Genomic DNA, 21,857 nt, shown 5'->3' with positions numbered 1-21,857 from the left:
TGCACAGTATCAAGGGGTTAATTGGATGTCCTTAACTGCTGTAGCCATTTCTGGTTTTTATCTATCTATCTATCTATCTTTCTTTCTTTCTTTCTTTCTTTCTTTCTTTCTTTCTTTCTTTCTTTCTTTCTTTCTTTCTTTCTTTCTTTTTTTTCTGGTTTCCTTTCTGAATGAGGAATGCACATATGTCTGTGAACATGTACCAAGAGAGATCACTAAATATCTCCACTCCAATACTGAACTTGTTTTGTGGTGCCTTATTTTACTGGGACTAGCACTTGTGGGATAACTGATTGTATTTTAAGTTAATCAAATTTATCTTCCTCCTGGAATCAGCCATGACAGATTTAGTAAAGATGAAGTGATTGTTAATATAATACGCTAGAGACCAATTCCATTCAGAAAATAGGTGTATAGGTTCATTCTATACCTGTAAGTAAGGATAGCCCTGGCTTCTGGATTTTTTGACAAGCTCCCAAAGGATTCTTATGCGCATCAACATTTGAGAATCCTAGATTTGGAGAGTTCCTTCTATAGAGAAACAGTATAAGCAGCATTATCAAAATAATCAATATTTAGCCTAATGAATCTGAAATTGAGACACATTTCTTGGGTTTAATTTTAAGAATTCATTGTCTCTGGGGTCCCTGGGTGGCTCCAGTCTATTAAGTGTCCAACTCCCAATCTCGACTCAGGTCATGATCTCAGGGTCATGGAACTGAACCCCAAGTCAGGCTCCCCGCTCAGCAGGAAGTCTGCTGGAGATTCTCTCCCTTACTCTTTCCTCCTGCCCCTTCTCCTATGCTGACGCTCTCTCTCTAAAATAAATATATTTTTTAAAAAAATAATTTTTTTAAAGATTTTATTTATTTATTCATGACAGACACACACACAGAGAGGCAGAGACATAAGCAGAGGGAGAAGCAGGCTCCATGCAGGGAGCCGAATGTGAGACTCAATCCCTGGTCACCAGGATCACACCCCGGGCTGAAGGCGGCTCTAAACCTCTGGGCCACCGGGGCTGCCCAAAAAAAAGTCTTTATCTGTGGTAACTCCTGGCTGTTACTCAACTAGATGGGCAGGGGGATATAGACCAGAGCTATAGTGCTGTTTGTTTAATATAGTATATGGTAACTTATAGCTTTAAATTGGGATTCTTTGAAATAAAATTGAGACTATTTTAAACTTGTATTGTTTTCTTATATCTGTATTAATTACTTAGTACTTTCTGACATTTGTGCAATGATTTTTGCCTAACAATATGGCAATAGGCCTTTTAAAAGTAGAAACAGGGGCAGCCTGGGTGGCTCAGCGGTTTAGCACCGCCTTCAGCCCAGGGCGTGACCCTGGAGACCCGGATGAAGTCCCGCATCGGGCTCCCTGCGTGGAGCCTGCTTCTCCTCTGCCTGTGTCTCTGCTTCTTCTCTCTGTCTCTCATGAATAAATAAATAAAATCTTTAAAAAAAAAAAAAAAAGTAGAAACTGTTTCAAATCTAAAAGATTATTTTTAGTTTTGAGCCTCCAGTCTAGTTAACTTCCCCATATTTATATTTGGGTTGGATTTATTTTATTTTATTTTATTTACTGATTTTACAGGTGGTTAAGGGTTCTTCTTTCTCCATTTGCACCAGACTATATCCAGGAGTCTCTCTTTCACAGAAAAGGTAGGTGTTTTGATTTGGGGGAAGGAAAGTAGGCCAGGGTTTTACAGAATGCTCTGTTTTGCTGAGTGACTTATTTTCAACTAGCCATAGTTTTGCCTGCATGCTAGGTCTTTATTATAGAGTCTTGATAAGCTTTAAGTAAATTAGTTGTCTTCATCTGTAGATGCTATGAGTTGCAGCTATAACAGGAAGCAATAAAAAATCATTTAAAAAATCATTATATTGACCTTCCATCTTTAGTTTATACCTGCCTCTTAAGAGTTTCTTACACCCTTGAAACTTGACATAGACAATGCAGGAGTTTCATTAATGTGACTTGGTTCCTTCCTCCTTAGTCTAAGAGAAAGGAGGAGCTCAACTTTGAGCATTGTCTAGAGAATTAAGGCAAAGGTTCAGAATCTTTTAGCTCTATACTTTTCTTTTTCCTACCATGATAAAAAGAGAAAGGCAGTTAGCCAAGAATCCAAAAAGCCCAAAGGTAGCTGATAAGCCAGTTCCACTCTGGCTCATGTATGCTATATCTCATAGGTTTGCCTCTCCCATTTGGGGTTGTAGTACAAAATTATAACACCCTGACTTCCATCATTGGGGCTGGGGCGAAACCTTATATATCTTTTCATTGTTAAATAAAACAACAGCAGTTCAGTAGCTTTAGTTGACTGTTATCTCTTGGTTTGCTTTTGGATTTCACTTTGTCCTTTGATATTCCAGGTGTTAATGAAGAAAGTTGTTTCTCCTTCCTTCGCTTTATTGATGTATCTCCAGCAGAAATGGCAAACCTCATGCTTCAGGGACTTTTGGCCAGGTGAGAAGTTTGCTTAATTTGATGAGAGAGCAGGTGGGAATAAACAGGGTGAGAGGTTGAACTGTGAAATTAAATACTTAATATTATATCATCTTAGCAAGCCTTTTATTTTTTTCTTGTTAAGAGTAAACATTTTTATAAGGGAATCATAATTTTCTTTTGATCATTTAATAATTGCATGATGCTTCATGATATACCTTAAATAAAAATTATTTCGACTCTCCTCCCCAGATACTACCAGAAGGTCTTTAAATCCTCTTAATTTCTAGTTAGTCTACTGTGTTGTATCTGCATCTCTAGGACAAATAGTGGCCAGTGAGTCCTTTAGTTGTTAGTAATTGCAGCATAGCTTGCCTTGAGTATTCTGGGAAACTTAGTTCTGTGTTCTTTTTCTTTGGAATAATGGCTTTCACTTATGTTACTATTTTGTATTTATGTGATAAATAGTGACCTCGTTAGAAAAAGCTATCTCTCTAATATGAGGATGTTTTTATAACAGAATTTTTGTGATAGAGCCAAATATTCTTTAGCACTGAGAGGAGCTTTACGGAAGATTTTAGTTTTCATAGTAGCAAACCAAGTCATGCCAAAGAATTTATAGAAGAAAAGTGTGAAATGGCTTCATCTGAAAGTAGGAAAGAACTGTTTCTAAAATACTCGAGATGTACAAAAAAGACACATGAATGAAAGACAAGGTTCCTCACTGCTCTGAACTACCCTCAAACCTCCATGGAGCACTGAATAAGCATGTCTGCTGTGGTCTGTTTCAGATGGTTAGCTCTTTTCCTGTCTCTGAAAGCCTCCTACAGGCTCCATCAGCTGCGCTCCTGGGGAGAGCCAGAAGGGGAGAACCAGCAGAGATATCTGAGAAACAAGGATTTCCTTCTTGGGGTTAATTTTCCACTCTCCTTTCCCAACCTTTGCAGCTGCCCTTTGTTAAAGGTAAGCACTTAATTTCACCATCAGCTATCTGTGGTGGTACTTCCCTTCCCTTCTCTTTGCATCAGTAAAAGGAATAGTAAAATCAGTGATAGCCTCATGGAGCCACAAGTTCCTAGAGTGGGAGCAGTGTATTGAGTTACAGCTTTACTATAACTTCATAGGCATTCTGTATGTTTATGGATCTATATATAAAAATAGTGTGTGTACTTGTGCCTGTGTGTATATTTAATATATATTTTGCATATATTACTGTAAAGTATACAGAACTTTTAAATGTACAATTCTTTGAATTTATCCATGTGTATGCACTTGTGTAACTACTAGACTATACCTAGATTAAGGTATAGAACATTTATTTCCAGCACCCAGAAGTCTCCCTCATGCATCTTCCCATTTAATACCTCCAGTTCAGAATGAACCAACAAAACAACTCTTCTATCACTGTAGCTTATTTTTACCTGTTCTTGACCTTAATTTAAGTGGAATTATCCACTATGTGCACTTTTGTGTCCAGCTTCTTTCCCTCAATATTATGTCTGTGAGATTCATCCACATTGCATTGTAGCATTTTTTGTAATACTATGAAATATTCCATTGAACAAAGAGACCACAATTTTATAACCTGTACTACTGTTGGTGGATATTTAGGTTGCTTCCATTTTGGAGTTATTATAAATAAAAGTGCAATGCGGGATCCCTGGGTGGCGCATGGGATCCCTGGGTGGCGCAGTGGTTTGGCGCCTGCCTTTGGCCCAGGGCGCAATCCTGGAGACCCGGGATCGAATCCCATGTCGGGCTCCCGGTGCATGGAGCCTGCTTCTCCCTTTGCCTGTGTCTCTGCCTCTCTCTCTCTCTGTGTGTGTGTGACTATCATAAGTAAATAAAAATTTAAAAAAATATATTAAAAAAAAGTGCAATGCATATTCTTGTACATGCCTTTTGATAAATGTAAGTACTAATTTCTTTGGGGTTTATATCTAGGAATGAAATTACTGCATCATCAGGCATATGTATGTTTATACTTAGCAGTCCTTGCCAAGCCTTTTTCCAAAAAGGTTTTAAAAATGTATAGTCGGGATCCCTGGGTGGCGCAGCGGTTTGGCGCCTGCCTTTGGCCCAGGGCGCGATCCTGGAGACCCGGGATCGAATCCCATATCAGGCTCCCGATGCATGGAGCCTGCTTCCCCCTCTGCCTGTGTCTCTGCCTCTCTCTCTCTCTGTGACTATCATAAGTAAATAAATAAAAAATAAATAAATAAATAAATAAATAAATAAAAATGTATAGTCCCACTAGCAGTGTGAGAAGTCTGTTGCTGTTCATCCTCCTTGCCTATACCTGATATTGTCAGTCCATTTTGTTGCATTTGTAGTGTTACCTCATTGTGATTTGAAATTATATTTTCATGAAAAATAATGATGATGAACACTTTTTCATATAACTGTTTAGCCATTGTAGAATAGGTGAGAAAGTGACAGGAAATAAGGTTATAGATATAAGTCCACATCATAAGGGATATCATCACTTATTGCAAAAACTTGGGTTTTATTCTGAATGAAATGGGGAACACTGTAGAGTTTTGAAAGTTTTTTTTTTTTTTTTAATTTTTATTTATTTATGATAGTCACACACACACAGAGAGAGAGAGAGAGAGAGGCAGAGACAGAAGCAGGCTCCATGCACCGGGAGCCCGACGTGGGATTCGATCCCGGGTCTCCAGGATCGCGCCCTGGGCCAAAGGCAGGCGCCAAACCGCTGCGCCACCCAGGGATCCCGAGTTTTGAAAGTTTTGAAAAAAAGATTTGTCTATTTATATGTTGCGGTTCTTCAACAAAATTAAAACTTAAGAAGACAGAGCATTTTCCTTGTGTTCACTAGAAAATTAATGGTCATTAGTCTTACAGTTAATTGCTATTGAATATTGGATATTCTTTGGTTGGACCTGGTATTTGCCCCCTTACACTGAAGAACCCATATGATTTCCTTCTGTTTTCCCTATTGGTTTCTCAAGCATTGCTTTATGTACTTTTTTGGACTCTGGAGAGATTGGTAATGCAAAAAGGAGAGTGGAATTAGGTTCCAGTCCTGTTGGAATAACGTAGTCAGTGGTGACAAAGCCATTTCCTACTAGTGAGATATTGCTATACCTGGTCAAGAGTTGCCTGACTTCCTCCTATAGACTGGTTCAGCTACATTGGGTAATTTCCATTACTATAGTTATAAATCATTGCTAGTTTTTTGTTTTGTTTTGTTTTTTTATACAGGAAGCACCATTCTCCTAGGGGCTTATTATGCCTTCTTATGTAGACACCTACATCTTACTTAACTCTCAAAGATCTTCCTTCCCTTATTTGTATTCTTCTATTTTCTGAAAATAAAGTAGTGTATTCAGTGTATCTGTTCAGTGAGGTCCTTGTATCAGTTAATGAATTTCCTGAGAAATTGAGATATGGCAGTATGCCTTATGGGGAATTGACACGGAAATCTATAAGGTTATCTAATTGAAGTTAGATTCACTTTCATTTCCTTTTTAATTTTATTTCATGTTGTGGATGGACATTTGCTGTCATAGGGGCTTACCATGTCCATAACCAGTGGGTTGCAGGTAGCTGAAAGCTAATTCTGTATGCTTAGGAACACTAAGCATACAAAAGCTCTGCTTTTGAATTCATCATCCTTATCACCAACATGTATATATTGAGGTATCAACCAGGCAGTGTATTTTGCCAGTTTGTTAATCTGTCTTAAGAAATTACTGCTTTCAATTAAGCAGAATGATCTTTACATAGTATCTTAAAGGTTGCCCTAACTTTTGAATAAGGAATTATTTTGTTGAGTCTCCATGTGTAACAATTAATAAAAATATAATAAAGTCCATTAGATCTGTGGCTATTGAAGTGTAACCATAACACAGGAATATTTTTTTAAAGAATATTTTATATCACAACCTGGTAAGTGTTATAGATACACGAAATACTGCATATACATATATAAATTTTTATAACAATATTCACAAAATAATACTTAACCTTCATGTACAATGTATCCTGATTTTTTCCTTTTGTTCTTTTTTTTAATGTTAGTTGGAACCTACTAAAAAATTATTTCATGATCCTCACTACTCACAGTTTGAGAAATAGAGCATTATGTGACCTTATAGTATTAATAGGCATAGTATTAATCCCCACGTAGACCATTCTGGATCATTCTTTTTAATAGTAAGAAAATAAAGAAACTAACATTTGGAACTTAAGGAAGAATCTGACTTTCTGAATGTGAAAGAGAACACCAGAAGTTGCTCAGAGAGCTGAATGCACATTTCATTGTAGGAACTCTGACATACAGTGAATAGTCAAGGTCCGTCTCTGTCTTAGTATATTCTGGTATGTAACTGTTATATACCTGGGATTCGGAGATTGTATAAGTAAAGATAACTAATTTAGAAGAACCCACGGGATCCAAGCTTGAGCAAAGTGATTTATTATGAGAATTGACCCCCAAAAATGGCTTTGTTAGAATATGCCTGTCACCATGACTGTCCTGTTTCTCACACTGGTTTATCTAACCTAAGTTTTTCTTATTCATGAAGTATTTATCTAGAGAACACTGGTTTTGTCTGTTATGCAAAGAAGAGTAGAAAATGAAATTTTGGACACCTAATCCTTTAGATTTCCAAAATTTGTTAGTTAAGAATATAAAAGTTAAAACTAAGATGCATGATATTTTAGCGTACATACACACCTGAAAGCCACCCTTTGAAATTTCATAGTCTGCTCTGATCCTGCCAGTTTTCCATTAAAAAAAATTTTTTTTTTGACAAAAAAAGTCTTTAAAAAAAAATAACTTGGGCAGCCCTGGTGGCTCAGCGATTTAGCACCGCCTTCAGCCCAGGGCGTGATCCTGGAGTCCCGGGATCGAGTCCCACGTCGGGCTCCCTGCATGGAGCTTGCTTCTCCCTCTGCCTGTGTCTCTGCTTCTCTCTCTCTCTCTCTCTCTCTCTCTCTCTGTCTCTCATGAATAAATAAATAAAATCTTTAAAAAAAATAAAATAAAAAAAATAATAACTCCTCAAAGATTGGCTAAGAGTGCTAAGATTTATAGGTTATAATTATCTGTTGTGCTGATGCTTGAGTTTTTCAGTTAGTTTTAAATATAAAGTCTTGGAATCTCTTGTTTGGGATAAATTCATTATATGTGTTTTGTGCCTCTCATGCCTTTTATGACTTGTTTGCTATTTTTGAGGTCTAGAAAAATATTTCTGGCATTGTTAATATAATTTACAATCCTATGGAAGATCACTTTGTTTAAATAGGGATTTTACTACTGTGGAATCAGAGTTTTTATTTTCACTGGAAATAGACTTATAACTATGCTTACTATATATTTTTTAAAGATTTTATTTATTTATGAGAGACAGAGAGAGGCAGAGACATAGGCAGAGGGAGAAGCAGGCCCCTGTGGGGGAGCCTGATGTAAGACTCCATCCTAGGGTCCGGGAATCATGACCTGAGCCAAAGGTAGAAGCCCAACCACTGAGCCACCCAGGTGCCCCTACTATTTTCAGTAAATGTTCCAATAGTATAACTCGAGAAATACTATAATTCAGATGGTGAGTTACACTTAAGAAGGATGAGAAAAGTCATGAAAGATTTGAAAAGGACTGACATAAATGTGGGGTCCATCTTTAAATCTTGTGGGGGTAGGAATAAAATTTGGGCATGATAACCAGTAAGTACCCTAATGAAGTTATTAGGCAAGTTAAAAAAATTTTTTTTTTAGTTAGCTACTATATGAACTCATGATTCTAAGAAGCAGCTAACTTGATTCTGAAAAGATGAGCATTTGCTTTGCTTTAGTAGATAACAAGCCAAGTACATTAGAGACAGAAGTAATAAGTGTAGCATATTAAACTTTTTATGTCTTCATTTTTGTTGCCATGGCTGTCCTAGAGATACTAACACACATATGAGAAAGTGCAAAAATTATGCAGCTGTATTACTTCAGATACACTACTGGAACTCTACTCCAGAAATCCCTTGTGCCCGTTACCATTTACTTTTCCCTCTCCATTGCTCTGTCCTCCTTGCTTTCCCAAGAGTTGCTGTGGGCAAATATTTGGGTGCTTTCTAGTTTTTGTTATTATAAATACTACTGTTGTGGGTATTACCATACACATCTTTTAGTGAAAATTCATATGTATTTTGTAGAGTATCTAGTAGTCAAATGGCTGGATCATAACGTATGCTTATGGTCATCTTTAATAGATAATGCCAAACAGTTTTCTGAAACAATTGGACCAGTATTTTCACTCTCAGTAACAGCATGTGAGAGGTTCTAGTTGTTCCACATCTTTGCCAGAATGTAATGTTATTTGTTCATTTTAGCCCCTCTGTGCCATGGTATCTCACTGAGGCTTTAAATTACATTTCCCTTATGAATAATGATATTGAATACCCTTTCTAATGCTTATTAGCCATTTGGATAACCTCTTTTATGAATTCTTTTTTTTTTAAGATTTATTTATTTATTGAGAGAGAGAGAGAGAGAGAGAGAGAGGTAGAGACACAGGCAGAAGGAGGAGCAGGCTCCATGCAGGGAGCCCGACGTGGGACTCAATCCCCGGCCTCCAGGATCACACCCCAGGCTGCAGGTGGCGCCAAACCACTGCGCCACCGGGGCCTGCCCTCTTTTATGAATTCTTATTCAAAGATCTTATTTTTTTATGAGGGTGTCTATGTTTTCAAAGTGATTTGTAGTCTTTATGTATTGCAGATTATCTTCAACTCTGCAGTTTACTTTTGCACTCTCAGTGGTGTCTTTTGTTAAATAGTTAGCATTTTTGTGTCCTGTTGGAAGAAGTTTTTGCATATACAAAGGTCATGAAAATAATCCTCTGTGTTTTCCTCCATAAGTTTTTTTTAATTTACCTTTCACATTCCAACCTACAAGGAATTGTGTTTTTTTTAGTCTGTGGTAAGGATTGTCATTTATTGTCCAATTATTGAAATGATTTTCCTTACTGCCCTCAGCATTGCTTTTGCTAAATAGGTGGTTGTATATGTATGGGTCTGTTTCTGGGCCCTTTTCTGTTCCATTAGGAAGTCCATTTGTCTATCCTGAAACCAGTACCACTCTGTCTGAACTATATATAGCTTCATAGGTTTTGATAACTGGTAGCATAGGTCTTCTGCTTCATCTTTCTTCATTATTGCCTTGGCTCTTCTTGGCTCTTTGCATTCTTATGTAAATTTTAGAATCAGCTTATAAATATTTTAAACTCTTCAACATTGTAGATATATAGACTACTGGTCCCAGATGTTTTTTGATTATTTCCCCCTGTTACTAAATTATACTTAATTCCATTGTGACTACTTTACCTGTGTATTATTTTCTTTAAAATGATACACTTTAACTAACATGTTAATATTATTTACCTTATTAATCTTGGCTATGAAGCTTTCTTTGTAGACCACTAGTTTGGATAGTAAAAGAAGCTTAATTGAGTAAGGAATGATGATAGAGGGAAGGGCCCAATATTAATTGGGGGAAATACTCCTTCTCCTTCACACACTCTTCTTTCTCTCTCCATACTGTTTTTAATTGTTAAATACCAAGGGCCACTTGCAGTGAATGGGTGAATTGATCTATATGTCAGAAGAACTTATTGATTGAATGAATCTCTGGTAGTAGAATGTGATCTTGGCTTAATGATCAGGGATTGTCTAATGCTCCTTTTTCTCTGCTAGTTCAGGCTTCCTTTAGAATAGCCTCCTCCCAGAGAAACTTGAGTGGGGAAAAAATTAGAGAGGATGACAAACCATGAGAGACTCCTAATTCTGGGAAATAAAGGTTTGCAGAAGGGGAGGAGCGTTGGGGGATGAAGTAACTGGGTGACTGGCACTAAAGAGGGCACTTGATGGGATGATCACTGGGTATTATATACTGTATGTTGGCAAAATGAATTTAAATAAAATATTTTTAAAAATAGCCTCCTCCCAGTGTCAGTCTACTCCCACAGAGAGCATATATAATTAATGCTAACCTGTCAGGTAGTGTCTGCAGTGGGCAGGGTGCGTTAACAGGCATGGTCCCTGTTTTCTGGTTTGAAAAAGCATTCACCCATGTAGTAAACATACACGCAGACTTAAAAAGACCTTATATATACATTTTTTTTTTTTAAGATTTTATTTATTTGTAAGGAAGAAAGCACGAGCAGGGGGAGGGGCAGGGGAGAGGTAGAAGCTGACTCCCTGCTGAGCAGGGAGACCCAGTTAGGAGCTCAGTCCCAGGACCCTGAGACCATGACCTGAGCTCAAGGCAGACACTTAACTGACTGAGCCACCTAGGTACTGCTATATATATATACATATATATATATATATATATATTTTTTTTTTTTTTAAAGAGTGCATAGGGGTGAGGGGCAGACGGAAAGAGAATCTTGAGCACATTCCCTGCTGAGCTTGGAGCAGGGCACAGGGCTTGATCTCATGACCCTGAGATCATGACCTGAGCCAATACCAAGAGTTAGACACTTAACCAACTGAGTCACCCAGGTGCCCTAGAAAGACTTTAAAAACAAAAATGATTCAGTATAAAAGTTGGAAGAAGACATAGTTAATTGCCAGATTGATGGTGGATAATTAGTAGTAAAGTTCAGAATCGGAAATCACTTTAGATTGAAATGGACAAAAGTCTTTGTAGAAATGGTGTTGTTTTAGTTGAACTTGGAGTGATAGAGATAATGGGTAGGAGGAAGGATATTCCAAGTCAAAGACTGGAGCTAAACAAGAGAAAAAGCCAAAAAGGAATCTTTAAATGCCAGTCTTTTGAGATTTAGTTATTAAACCAGGAGTCTTAGCCCTTTTTTTAGTTGCATTCTTCCACAGATGCTATAATTGTAGTCTTGGGGAAATAAACTTGGTAGCTACTGTGAAGCCATTGGAAGGAGTAATCTGGTAGCCAGTTGCAGGGGCGTCTGGTGGCTCATTTGGTTAAGTGTCTGCCTTTGACTCAGGTTATGATCCCAGAGTCCTGGGATCAAGCCCCATATCAGGCTCCTGGCTCAGCGGGGAGCTTGCTTCTCCCTCTCCCTCTGCTAGCTGCTCCCTCCTTGTGCTCTCTCTGTCTCTGTCAAATAAAATTTTTAAAAAGAATAGAGAGGTATTTCAGGAGGGACTCTGGGTTTAATCAAAGTTGAATTTGTGGGAAAGCGGAGACTCAGATTTGAAGATTAAAATGGAAGAAGACTGCAAAGAAGGAAATTGAATATGCAAGAGACAGACAATTGGTGGGGAAGCAAAGTGGTTAGCTACCTTTTTTGTTGTTATTGTTGTTTTTGTTTATTCATGAGAGACACAGAGAGGGAGAAGCAGGCTCCCTGCCAGGAGCCCGATGTGGGACTCATTCTGCATCTTGGGATCATGCTCTGGGTCAAAGGCAGACGCTCAACTGCTGAGCCACCCAGGCGTACCCTTTTTATAAGGTAGAAAACTCCACTGAATATTGGTGCAAGCTCTGTAATTAATGGAAAGATAGTCTCTGCCACAAAGAAAGTTTTACAGTTTCTGGAATCTCTGAAACTAAGCTTAACATGACATAAAAAATGTGCAAAAGCACAAAGAAGAGCCACAATGCCTTTTATGATCTAGGTTTGGGAGTTATGCTAAGAGTAGAGAACTAGGCTCTACTTTTGAAGAGAAAGTTACCAGTTACCAGAGAATTTATGAACATATCTTAAAATGACCAGAGCCTCTTACTGTTGGGCTTTTATATTATTTCATTATAAAGTTTGTTTTGATATTCTCAGTTCTGATATTTTGGCCTAGGCTATTGATGGCTTCTGACTGACATCATGAAAGTTCTTAAATTGGTTAAAGGATGTTGGTATCTCTCCCTGCTCTTTGTTACTCATTTTGTTCAGTTTTATTAGCCACAGCAAATGCTGGCTGAGGAAAATAGTAAACACAGAATGACATTTGACTTTTATCTTCAGGAATTCATTGGTCATAAGCCCTAAGTCCTTGTAAGAAAATTTTTTTTCATTGCAATCTCAATAGTATTCTGTATCTTGTATTTTTATTTGATTTGCCTACTTAATTCTGATTGTGTAACCTTGATTATTTATAAACATAATGAAGAGATACTATTTCTCCAACTCTGCTTTCTTTTGTGGTGCTAGATAGTAGAATAGCCTTGTTTTATTATGCAAAGGAAATAAAAATTATATTTCAAGGTTTTGTTGGAAGTGGGCACTGGCTGGCTCAATCTGTGTCTTGGTGTTGTGATTTTGAGCCCCATGTTGATTGAGTGTGGAGAAAAAATAAAACCTTTAAGACAAGAACAACAAAGTTTTGATGGAAGAACATGCAAGTTGATTCCATGTTCAAGATCAGTTTTTAAAGGTGAAGTTTGGGGTTTTTTTTTGTTTTTTTAAAGTAATCTGTGCCCAGCATGGGGCTCAAAATCACAACACTGAAATCAAGAGTCACTTGCTCCAGTGAGATCAAGAGTTGAGTGCTCTACCGAGTGAGCCAGCCAGGCACCTTTGGGATTATTCTTGAGTGGACAGACCTGAGAGCAAAGACAAGGGGAAGTGCTAAAATTGGAAGCAAGTGTCAGAATTATTTCTCTGGTACTATTCAAATAATAATTTCACGTAAAATTCTTTTGGAGCTATCAAATTAGCTTTGAATTAATTTTTCCACATGCAGCTTTGTCCTCTTACTGCAGAAAACCCTTCATTCTCTTCTGTGCCTTCATTTGTTTTATAAAGAGAGTGGTAGTTATTGTTCCAGCAGCCTGTCTCCTAAGTACAGCTTCCAGTCCTCACATCCAGGTAAAGGCTTTGTTCTTATTCCTGTTAGAAGACAGGTAATGAATGTTGACTTAGCTACTTGTTGTCATCTTGTTCCCAATAAACTACCTCAGCTCCCATACTACTGAGTCATTCGGCAGTCTAACCCAGTCTTCTCCTCTTTCTTTCCCACCATGGATATGAATAAATCTAGACAGAAGCTTTTCCGCCCCCCAGAGGTGCACCTGTAAGATCCTGTTCTCACTCTGCAGTGAATGTTAGGTTTGAATTCTGTGTTAGAGAGTTCGAGGAAGTATCTTTCTCATAATACTGGCTTTGGAATGATATATAAATATCAAGGAACTAAGGGACTAGGCTAAGGACACAAATCAGTTGACACTTAGGGATGTTTTAAACAAAGTTTAGGGCCTTTTAAACTCTCTTATTTGATGGGAATGCTTGTCTGATATTTTTCTCTTGTGATACTTGTGGAGAAGTCAGAATGGTTCACTACGTTCCACTTAATTTTATTGTGCTCCACCCTTGCTTTACTGGTGAGAATTTTAAGAAGGAATAGTAGTTCAAATTTTTCATGAATTCGTTCTCACACACCTCCTTCCCCACTGTGAGCTCTGGCTAGAGTTCCTTTCTTGTACAGTTTTGTAAGGATTAAAGAGTACAAGTCTTACACATAAGAATCTTTTTCTTTGGGTATCCCTGGTGGCTCAGCGGTTTGGTGCCTGCCTTTGGCCCGGGGCGCAGTCCTGGAGTCCCGGGATTGAGTCCTGCGTCGGGCTCCTGGCATGGAGCCTGCTTCTCCCTCTGCTTGTGTCTCTGCCTCTCTCGCTCGCTTGCTCTCTATGTCTATCATGAATAAATAAAATCTTAAAAAAAAAAAAAAAAGAATCTTTTTCTTTTTAATTTTGTTTTGCTTAGAAGAATAAAGACAAAATCCAGAATCTATAGAATATATACTATGTAGTCATCTTTTGAGGAGGCAAAGCAGATTTTATGCTATAACCAGTTAAAAATGATGATTGGCAGAAGCAGAGTTCAGAGTGTCCCCCACTTTTCAAAAGCTCAGGGTTATTCCACTTTGCTTTTAAGACCTACATTTGTACCTCTTTCACTAACCAAAAGAAATCTGAAGAGGACTTTTACTTTTACCAAAAAAAAAAAAAAGGCAAAAAGGGGAAATAGCATTCAGCATTTGTTTTGCACTGAGCCATTATAGGCCTCCGTGTACCAGAGCAGTGAGAGTGGCTCTGCCAAGCTCCTTCCCCAGGAACTATACCTAGTATCGAGCTGCCATAGGTGTGAACTGTGTTGGGAGCGTCTCTGTTTTATCTTTATTTATTTTGTGTGTCTGTTAGCAAGAATTGTTTTTAAAAAGAGTGTTGTGTGTTTAAGTTTTAAACATTGTCTCTATTAAATGCTTAGAGAGCTGTGACTGGCTATTGATGAAGAATTGCAGACAGGAAGTTTTCAAAAACTCATCTGCTAAATGTTAATTTGCAACTTCAGTATTTATATCTGTCGTTACTTCATGAGATCATGAAAGCTGCCAATGCCCTGGGAAGCCATTGTATTCAGGGTTTTTCTGTACTTTATTTTCTCCCTTTCTGTTTGGTCACTTAAAATATCAGAAAATAGAATCCATGTAGTCTAGTGTTTGGTCTATAAACACTACACCCACTACACCCTTTCATTTAAAGTGAGACCTCGGGCAGCCTGGGTGGCTCAGCGGTTTAGCACTGCCTTCAGCCCAGGGTGTGATCCTGGAGACCCAGGATCAAGTCCCACATCAGGCTCCCTACATGGAGCCTGCTTCTCCCTCTGCCTATGTCTCTGCCTCTCTCTCTCTCTCTCTCTCTCTCTGTGTCTCTCATGGATAAATAAAATCTTAAAAAAAATAATAATAAAGTGAGACCTCTCCTCATAGACTCTTAATTATAGAGAACAAACCGATGGTTGCCAGAGAGCAGAGGGCTTGGGGGAAGGTTAATGGGGATTAAGTAGGGTACTTGTCATGATGAGCACCCAGTGAATTATGGAATTGTGGGTACTGAATCCATATTGTACACCTGAATCTAATAAAACACTGTATGTTAACTAACTGGAATTGAAATACTTAAAAAGCAAAATAATATAATAAAATGAGACCTTTGTCTATACCTATGTTTGATGTATTCTTTAAGAACAAAAGCAGAAAATTAATTTCTGAGCAATGAAAATCTAATGGTAACATAAATGTTCCTTTTAATTTTAAATAAGACATGGAGAATAAAGTATGGCCCCTTGTTAAATGGATCTATATCTGAGGGGAAAAACATTTGTATGTTTTCTGTGCTGTACTATGCCAGGAAGTTTACAGCTGTGAGGTCTATCTTCCTGCCCAACTTATTTTCATTTGAGACTTTTGCATAGTGCCAAAAGACTCTTTACAAAAGTCTGCTATGTGCATATTGTGATTCTGGTAGCAAGACGCACACAAAGCTGCCAATGCCTACAGGATAATGAAGACACTCGAGAGCATGAGGAAGGGACAACAGAACAGCAAAACCTGTGCCCATATCATAACCAAATCATGTCTCCCATAGTGTGACATTGTCTTTTTTTCTAATTTGTTTTAGTCCAAAACAGACTAAAGCAGTAATTTACCTTTCTTTCTGTCCCTCCTCCACCTCATCTTAGGTATTGGCATTTAAGGTGTCCCTTATTGTGTTAAGCATTAAATTTTTTTGTAGGGAGCAGTGTCTAGTTCATGTCGTTATGTGAAGGGAATAGTGAGTAGTGTCGCATTAAAGGACCATCTGTACTGAGGAAGAATTGATGGAACCACTGTTAAGAGAAAATAATGTAAAAAAAGTAGAGAGAAAATAATGTAAAAAAAGTATAGATTGAATAAAATATGCTGGAGGTGTTCAGGATTTCTCTAAAGCTAAGGCTGTGTATGAGCATTTTGAGCTAGTGGGTTTTGGTTTTGTTTTTAATCTTAAAGCTACAAATCACCTTGCCTTAGTGACTTCCAATGAGAATACTATCTTAACCTAGCTCATTTAAGACAAGTGAACATATTTTAATTTGTGAATGACCACCTCTGGGAGTAGAGTTATCATTAGGCTTTTTCCAGAAAGGTATCACAAATAACATTGTGTTAAAAGGACTCTCTATAGCTAAAACGTTAACTTTCTTATTAATAAATTGTGTTGATGAGAAGATAACTGAAGGAAATATTCTTTCATCTTTCAACTTTACATTTTAAGAATGAAGTAAGGAATAGGCTTTGTTTAATTCTGCCATTTGAGAATACTTAAAATGAGGATAACTATCTCTGGCAGAGATGTTACTTAGTTAGTACTCTAGAAGTTGGTAAACAATTCAGAGGTCTTTAGGTCAGCTGCTGCTGCCTCAGCCACCTGGATGGCTGTAGGCACCCCAACTAGCAGTCCTGAACCTACTACAACTGTAACTTGATGACATGAGCAGTAGCCACTAGACTCATCTCTCCACCTCCTGGGAGAGGGGTAAAGAGGCTTACCACCAATAATAAAAAAACGTGCATGCAGAAAACAAGAAAAATGACTACCTTCTTTGCAGTAGGAATAGGATTTTTTTAAAAGTGTATGTTCTTAGCTATCTAGTATCAAGTATTAGAAGAACAGGATGATACCTGGTCTAATCATCTTTGCAATGATCCTTACCTTAGGCATTCAGAAGGTAATGGACATAAATATATAGTGAGGTGGATGAACTTCAATGTACATGCTCACCAACATAAAGATGAGAATGCAGATTACTATTGAAAAACTATTGGAAGGTTAAAATTCTTTTCTGGACGTCCACATCCAGAGGAAAATATTAAACATGCCAAAGCTACGTGGACCCAATGTTGTGATAAAGTATTGTAAAGACTTCCATTCAGTGTGGTTGGAAACCATTGGACATGGCCCGACTCCCCTGGAAACAGTTTTAAAGCCTTTCAGTTTGTTCATGAGTATTACTTAGAAAATGCTGATTGGTTCATGGAAATGGATTATGATACACATATTCTGCTAGACAACTTGAGATGGCTTCTCTGGAACCATGATCCTGAAGAGCCCATTTATTTTGGGAAAAGATACCTGCAGAATAAAGAAGCCTTGAAAGAGATTCAGTCCTCGAAGATTTTGGTACTGGAATTATAGCTATTCTTCTGTACAGAGTCCTGTTTACTGTTCTCTTGCAGTTTGTTTTCTTGACCTTATAACAATGTATAAATTTGACTACCTTGTGTATGTATTATCTTCATCCATATAGTTATTCAGGTTACAACCTGCCTTATCTGAGAAAAAAAAATAAAGAAAAAAATTAAGTAATCAAGAATGAAGATCCAAAGATAAAATGTCTAGCATTGCACTGAAGAATTGCATCTGTAATAAAGAACACTATAATCCCACTGACACATTCTTTTATGTGAACATTGCATACTTTTAAAATATCTTTTGCATGAATGCCTATGAACTGAAGTTTTATTTTTATTTTATTTTTTTTATTTATTTATGATAGTCACATAGAGAGAGAGAGGCAGAGACACAGGCAGAGGGAGAAGCAGGCTCCATGCACCAGGAGCCCGACATGGGATTCGATCCCGGGTCTCCAGGATCGCGCCCTGGGCCAAAGGCAGGCGCCAAACCGCTGCGCCACCCAGGGATCCCTGAACTGAAGTTTTAATATGAACTTTTAGTCTTGTTAAACTGTATTGATACAGTAATACTAATGAAGAATTTATACATATTTTTAAGTGGTCAGATAAAGGAACTAAAGCAATATTGTTTTCTTTTCCTGACCTCTTGTATTGATGTCACTGAATAAATAAGACAAGCTAACTTACTAGAACTACAGTTGATCCTTGAACAATGCAGCAGTTAGGGATGCCGACCCTCTTTGCAGTCAAAAATCCAAGTATAATTTTTGACTTCCCCAAAACTTAACTACTAATAGCCTACTGTTGACAGGAAGCCTTACCAATAACATAAACAGCCAATTAACACAAATTTTGTATGTTATCAGTGTTATAGATAGTAAGCTGGAGAAAAGAAAATGTTATTAAGGAAATCACAAAGAAAATACATTTACATTTGTATTTGCATTTTTTAAAAAATACATGTGTAAGTGGACCCACACATTCCAAAACCACGTTCTTCAAGGGTCAGTTGTACACTGCACTGTTAGTATACACATGTGATGCTAAACAGGCTATGCCTGGCTGGCTCAGTCAGTAAGTAGAGCATACGACTCTTGATCTCAGGGTTGTAAGTTTGAGCCCCACTTTGGGTATAGAGATTACTTTAAATCTTAAAAGGGAGGGCGGAGCACTGGGGTGGCTCAGTGGTTGAGCATCTGCCTTTGGCTCAGGTCATGGTCCTGGGGTCTTGGGATCGAGCCCCGCATCAGGCTCCCCACAGGGATCCTATTTCTCCTTCTGCCTATGTCTTTGCCTCTCTCTGTGTCTCTCTCATGAATAAATAAATTTTTTAAATGTGCCTTATAGAAAAATTTAGAAGGAAATATTGTTGGCCATCATGTTTTTAATGCAAGACATGAGTTTTTATTCATGGTATAACAAATGAACCAAACTTCCCCCTCATATATACTTTGTTTTGTCTAATGAAAGTTTTGCTCTATTTATAATTAACAGTATCTCTTCCATAAAAAGATAGAATTAGAAATGCCACTTGCTTACAGTATATTAATAAAACCATGTTTTTAAAAATTAGCATGGACCTTGACTGTATTATGCATTTGATTCTAATTACTGGTTTATTATCTATTAGAATTAACAATATTCAGTAAGAAGAATATGTTTAGGGGATCCCTGGGTGGCGCAGCGGTTTGGCGCCTGCCTTTGGCCCAGGGTACGATCCTGGAGACCCGGGATCAAATCCCACGTCGGGCTCCTGGTGCATGGAGCCTGCTTCTCCCTCTGCCTTTGTCTCTGCCTCTCTCTCTCTCTCTCTCTCTCTCTCTGTGACTATCATGAATAAATAAATAAAATCTTTAAAAAAAAAAAAAGAATATGTTTAAGTCAGACGTTTAATATGTGACTTTTTTTCCATTTTGCTTGCATTAAACTTGTAATGACATATTTGCCAATGACACTAATTTGCATTTTTTGTTTTGTAGTCACTGGTTTTCAGCAGCCACTGCAAAGCAGTGAGTGGCTACTCAGACCAGGTCATCCATCAGCGGAGATCAGCTACCTCCTCGCTTCGTTGCTGCCTGCTCACTGAACTGCCATCTTTTTTGTGTGTGGCCAGTCCACGAGTAAGTGTCACAAGAGGGAAGAGACAAAATAGATACTTGAAGAAATAAACCAACTTTTAAGAGATCCATTTCTTAAACAGAACTGTTTTAAGCTGTTTGGACCTTAAGAAACATAAATCTTCAGTATTTAGGAGACATATGTGGTCCTGGCTTTCCCAAGACAGTATTCTTTCCTTTAAATAGTGTTGGTTTGAGAACTGTTGTATGATAGATGGGAATGACTTCTTTCCCTGGCAATGTCTCTCCTGTGTAGTTCCTTTCATTTAGGCGGGGGCTCTAAACTACCATGGGAGCAAGCCATCTGTCAGGTAGATTATCACCAAGCAGCAGGGTCAGGGACAGCGGAATATTTGAAAAGGAAAGAGAGCCATTTGTTACCTGCATTGAGGTTTTTGAGGGTTTTTCAGAGGAGGGAGCCAGATTGGAAGGGAGATTTGATCTGGCCTTATCACCTTGGTACAGTCTCCAAATAACAAAAGGAAACGTAACACTCCAGCATTAAAAAATTTCTTCCTATGGTGTTCCATCACTTTCCTCAGCAGCCCTGCCTAGACTGTGGTTCACAAGTATGTTCCCTCTGTTGTGCTGTATTCACCATTTAGCAGTCCTAGTTTTATTTGCAGGTTGGGAGCAGTTTCTGTTGTGGTTTCAGCATTGAGCATCTGTTAGATCCTTCCTAATACTCCATTTATGAAAACAGGATACTCTGATAATTGCCAATACCATCGCTGCAAAGGCTCCCCTTTGCACAATGCAGTGTTTTTTTACTCTACTTACCTCTTCCTCTCTTTCCTGTCATTGATCAGAGCTAGACAGAAGCTCTCTTACAGTTCTGAAGAAGTATATGAAGGGAGAGGGGCAGAGTAGAGATACGCCAGACTCTGGTTAGAGCAGAGAACACATTTCTATCTTCCTGGCTCAATTTCTTTTGCTGTAAGGGGCGTCTTTGAGTTAGCCAGCAAAACGCTCTAGAGGCCAACATTTCTTACCCTTCTGTGTTTCACCTTGTTTTCTCCACTTATTCTACACTTAACGCTGTGTTCATAGTTCTATTTAAAGAATGTGGAGCCTTTTGAATCTTCCTTGGTGATATTTTTCTGTCGTTTTTACATCAGCTCGTATCTTTATTAAGTTCTCAAAGGTCAGGATCTGGCAGAGGGTCCCAAGAAAGCTGAATGGAAATGAGATGGTAGGGGCAGCCCCGGTGGTGCAGCAGTTTGGCGCTGCCTGCAGCCTGGGGTATGATCCTGGAGACCCAAGATCGAGTCCCACGTCAGGCTCCCTGCATGGAGCCTGCTTCTCCCTCTGTCTATGTCTCTGCCCCTCTCTCTGTGTTTGTGAATAAATAAATAAAATCTTTAAGAAAGAAAAAAAAAAGGATGAGTCCCATTGACTCCTGCCTGCTTTCCCTTCTTTCTGCTGACCCTGTACTACATGAACTTGATTCCCAGACCACTGTCAACTTTGATTTATATTGGCTATCTAAATAGAAAGTATTTAGATTTTCTTTGTATCCTGTTCTTCCAAAGCATTTTTGGTCTTTGAAGCTTAAGTCGATGCAAGGAAATGCACCTTTTCTAGAAAACATCTAAAGTCAGTTGCTTCTGTGGAAAGTGATCTTCAGGCTTCATAGTTGTATGGTTCATTTTCTTCTCACCCTCCCGATCTGATGTGTATATACTGAGTGGCCTAATAAGAGGAAGTCTAGATTTCAGAGAGGGATATCCAGATAGTTTGATTTCTCATATCCCCAGTGATTTATAGAGCCAATTAAAAAGCAAGCTGTCTTAGGCTGTCATTGCATTTACTGGCATAAAAATTCTTCATTTGTTCCACTCATAGCTCTGTAGCCAACCATTCTAAAGAACCACCTCACTTTCCCACCATCCTCATACCTGTAATACCCCAACAGTACAACTGAAGACTTGTTTTCTGAGGAGCCCAAAATCTAAATTATCATGCCTTGTGCTGCTGTTTCCCTAAAGAACAATAAATGGTGACTAGCTTGAAGAAGGCTAGAATACTATAAAGGTGTGTTGGCAGGCAGAGAATAGGGGACTTTTTATCATTTGGCTAAAGCGCTCCTCCCCAGTACCTTCCTTTCCTACTCAGCTCCTCTTTCCATAATTCTTTGTAGTTTCTTCACATAGCAGGTTCCAAACCTGAAATGAGAGTAATTACACTGTGGTTATGTGGACAGGAAGAGAAGCTTTAAATATGTCAATATTTTATACATTCATACATAAGCTTTTACTTTTCACATCAGGTCTGGAGTGTGAATAATCCTGAGATACCTTGGTTATCTTATATTGATTTCTAACCCATTTGGGGATGGGAGGTGCTGAT

The 21,857-nt window shown here is 38.2% G+C and overlaps 1 protein-coding gene across 1 annotated transcript in view; it reads left to right on the top strand.

Moving 5' to 3' along the window:
- The window catches only part of INO80 (INO80 complex ATPase subunit), a 129,783-nt gene that overhangs the window by 64,015 nt on the left and 43,911 nt on the right, over positions 1 to 21,857 (top strand). Inside the window, exons 22-25 of the mRNA XM_072808387.1 lie at positions 1,597 to 1,664; positions 2,376 to 2,469; positions 3,240 to 3,411; positions 19,371 to 19,511. Coding sequence (XP_072664488.1) covers positions 1,597 to 1,664; positions 2,376 to 2,469; positions 3,240 to 3,411; positions 19,371 to 19,511 — 475 coding nt within the window. The remainder of the gene's footprint in view (positions 1 to 1,596; positions 1,665 to 2,375; positions 2,470 to 3,239; positions 3,412 to 19,370; positions 19,512 to 21,857) is intronic.

Source organism: Canis lupus, chromosome 32, assembly GCF_048164855.1.
Source record: "Canis lupus baileyi chromosome 32, mCanLup2.hap1, whole genome shotgun sequence".
NCBI lineage: Eukaryota > Metazoa > Chordata > Mammalia > Carnivora > Canidae > Canis > Canis lupus.
Note: the sequence above shows the minus strand (reverse complement) of the source record. Positions and strands in the feature narration are given on the sequence as shown.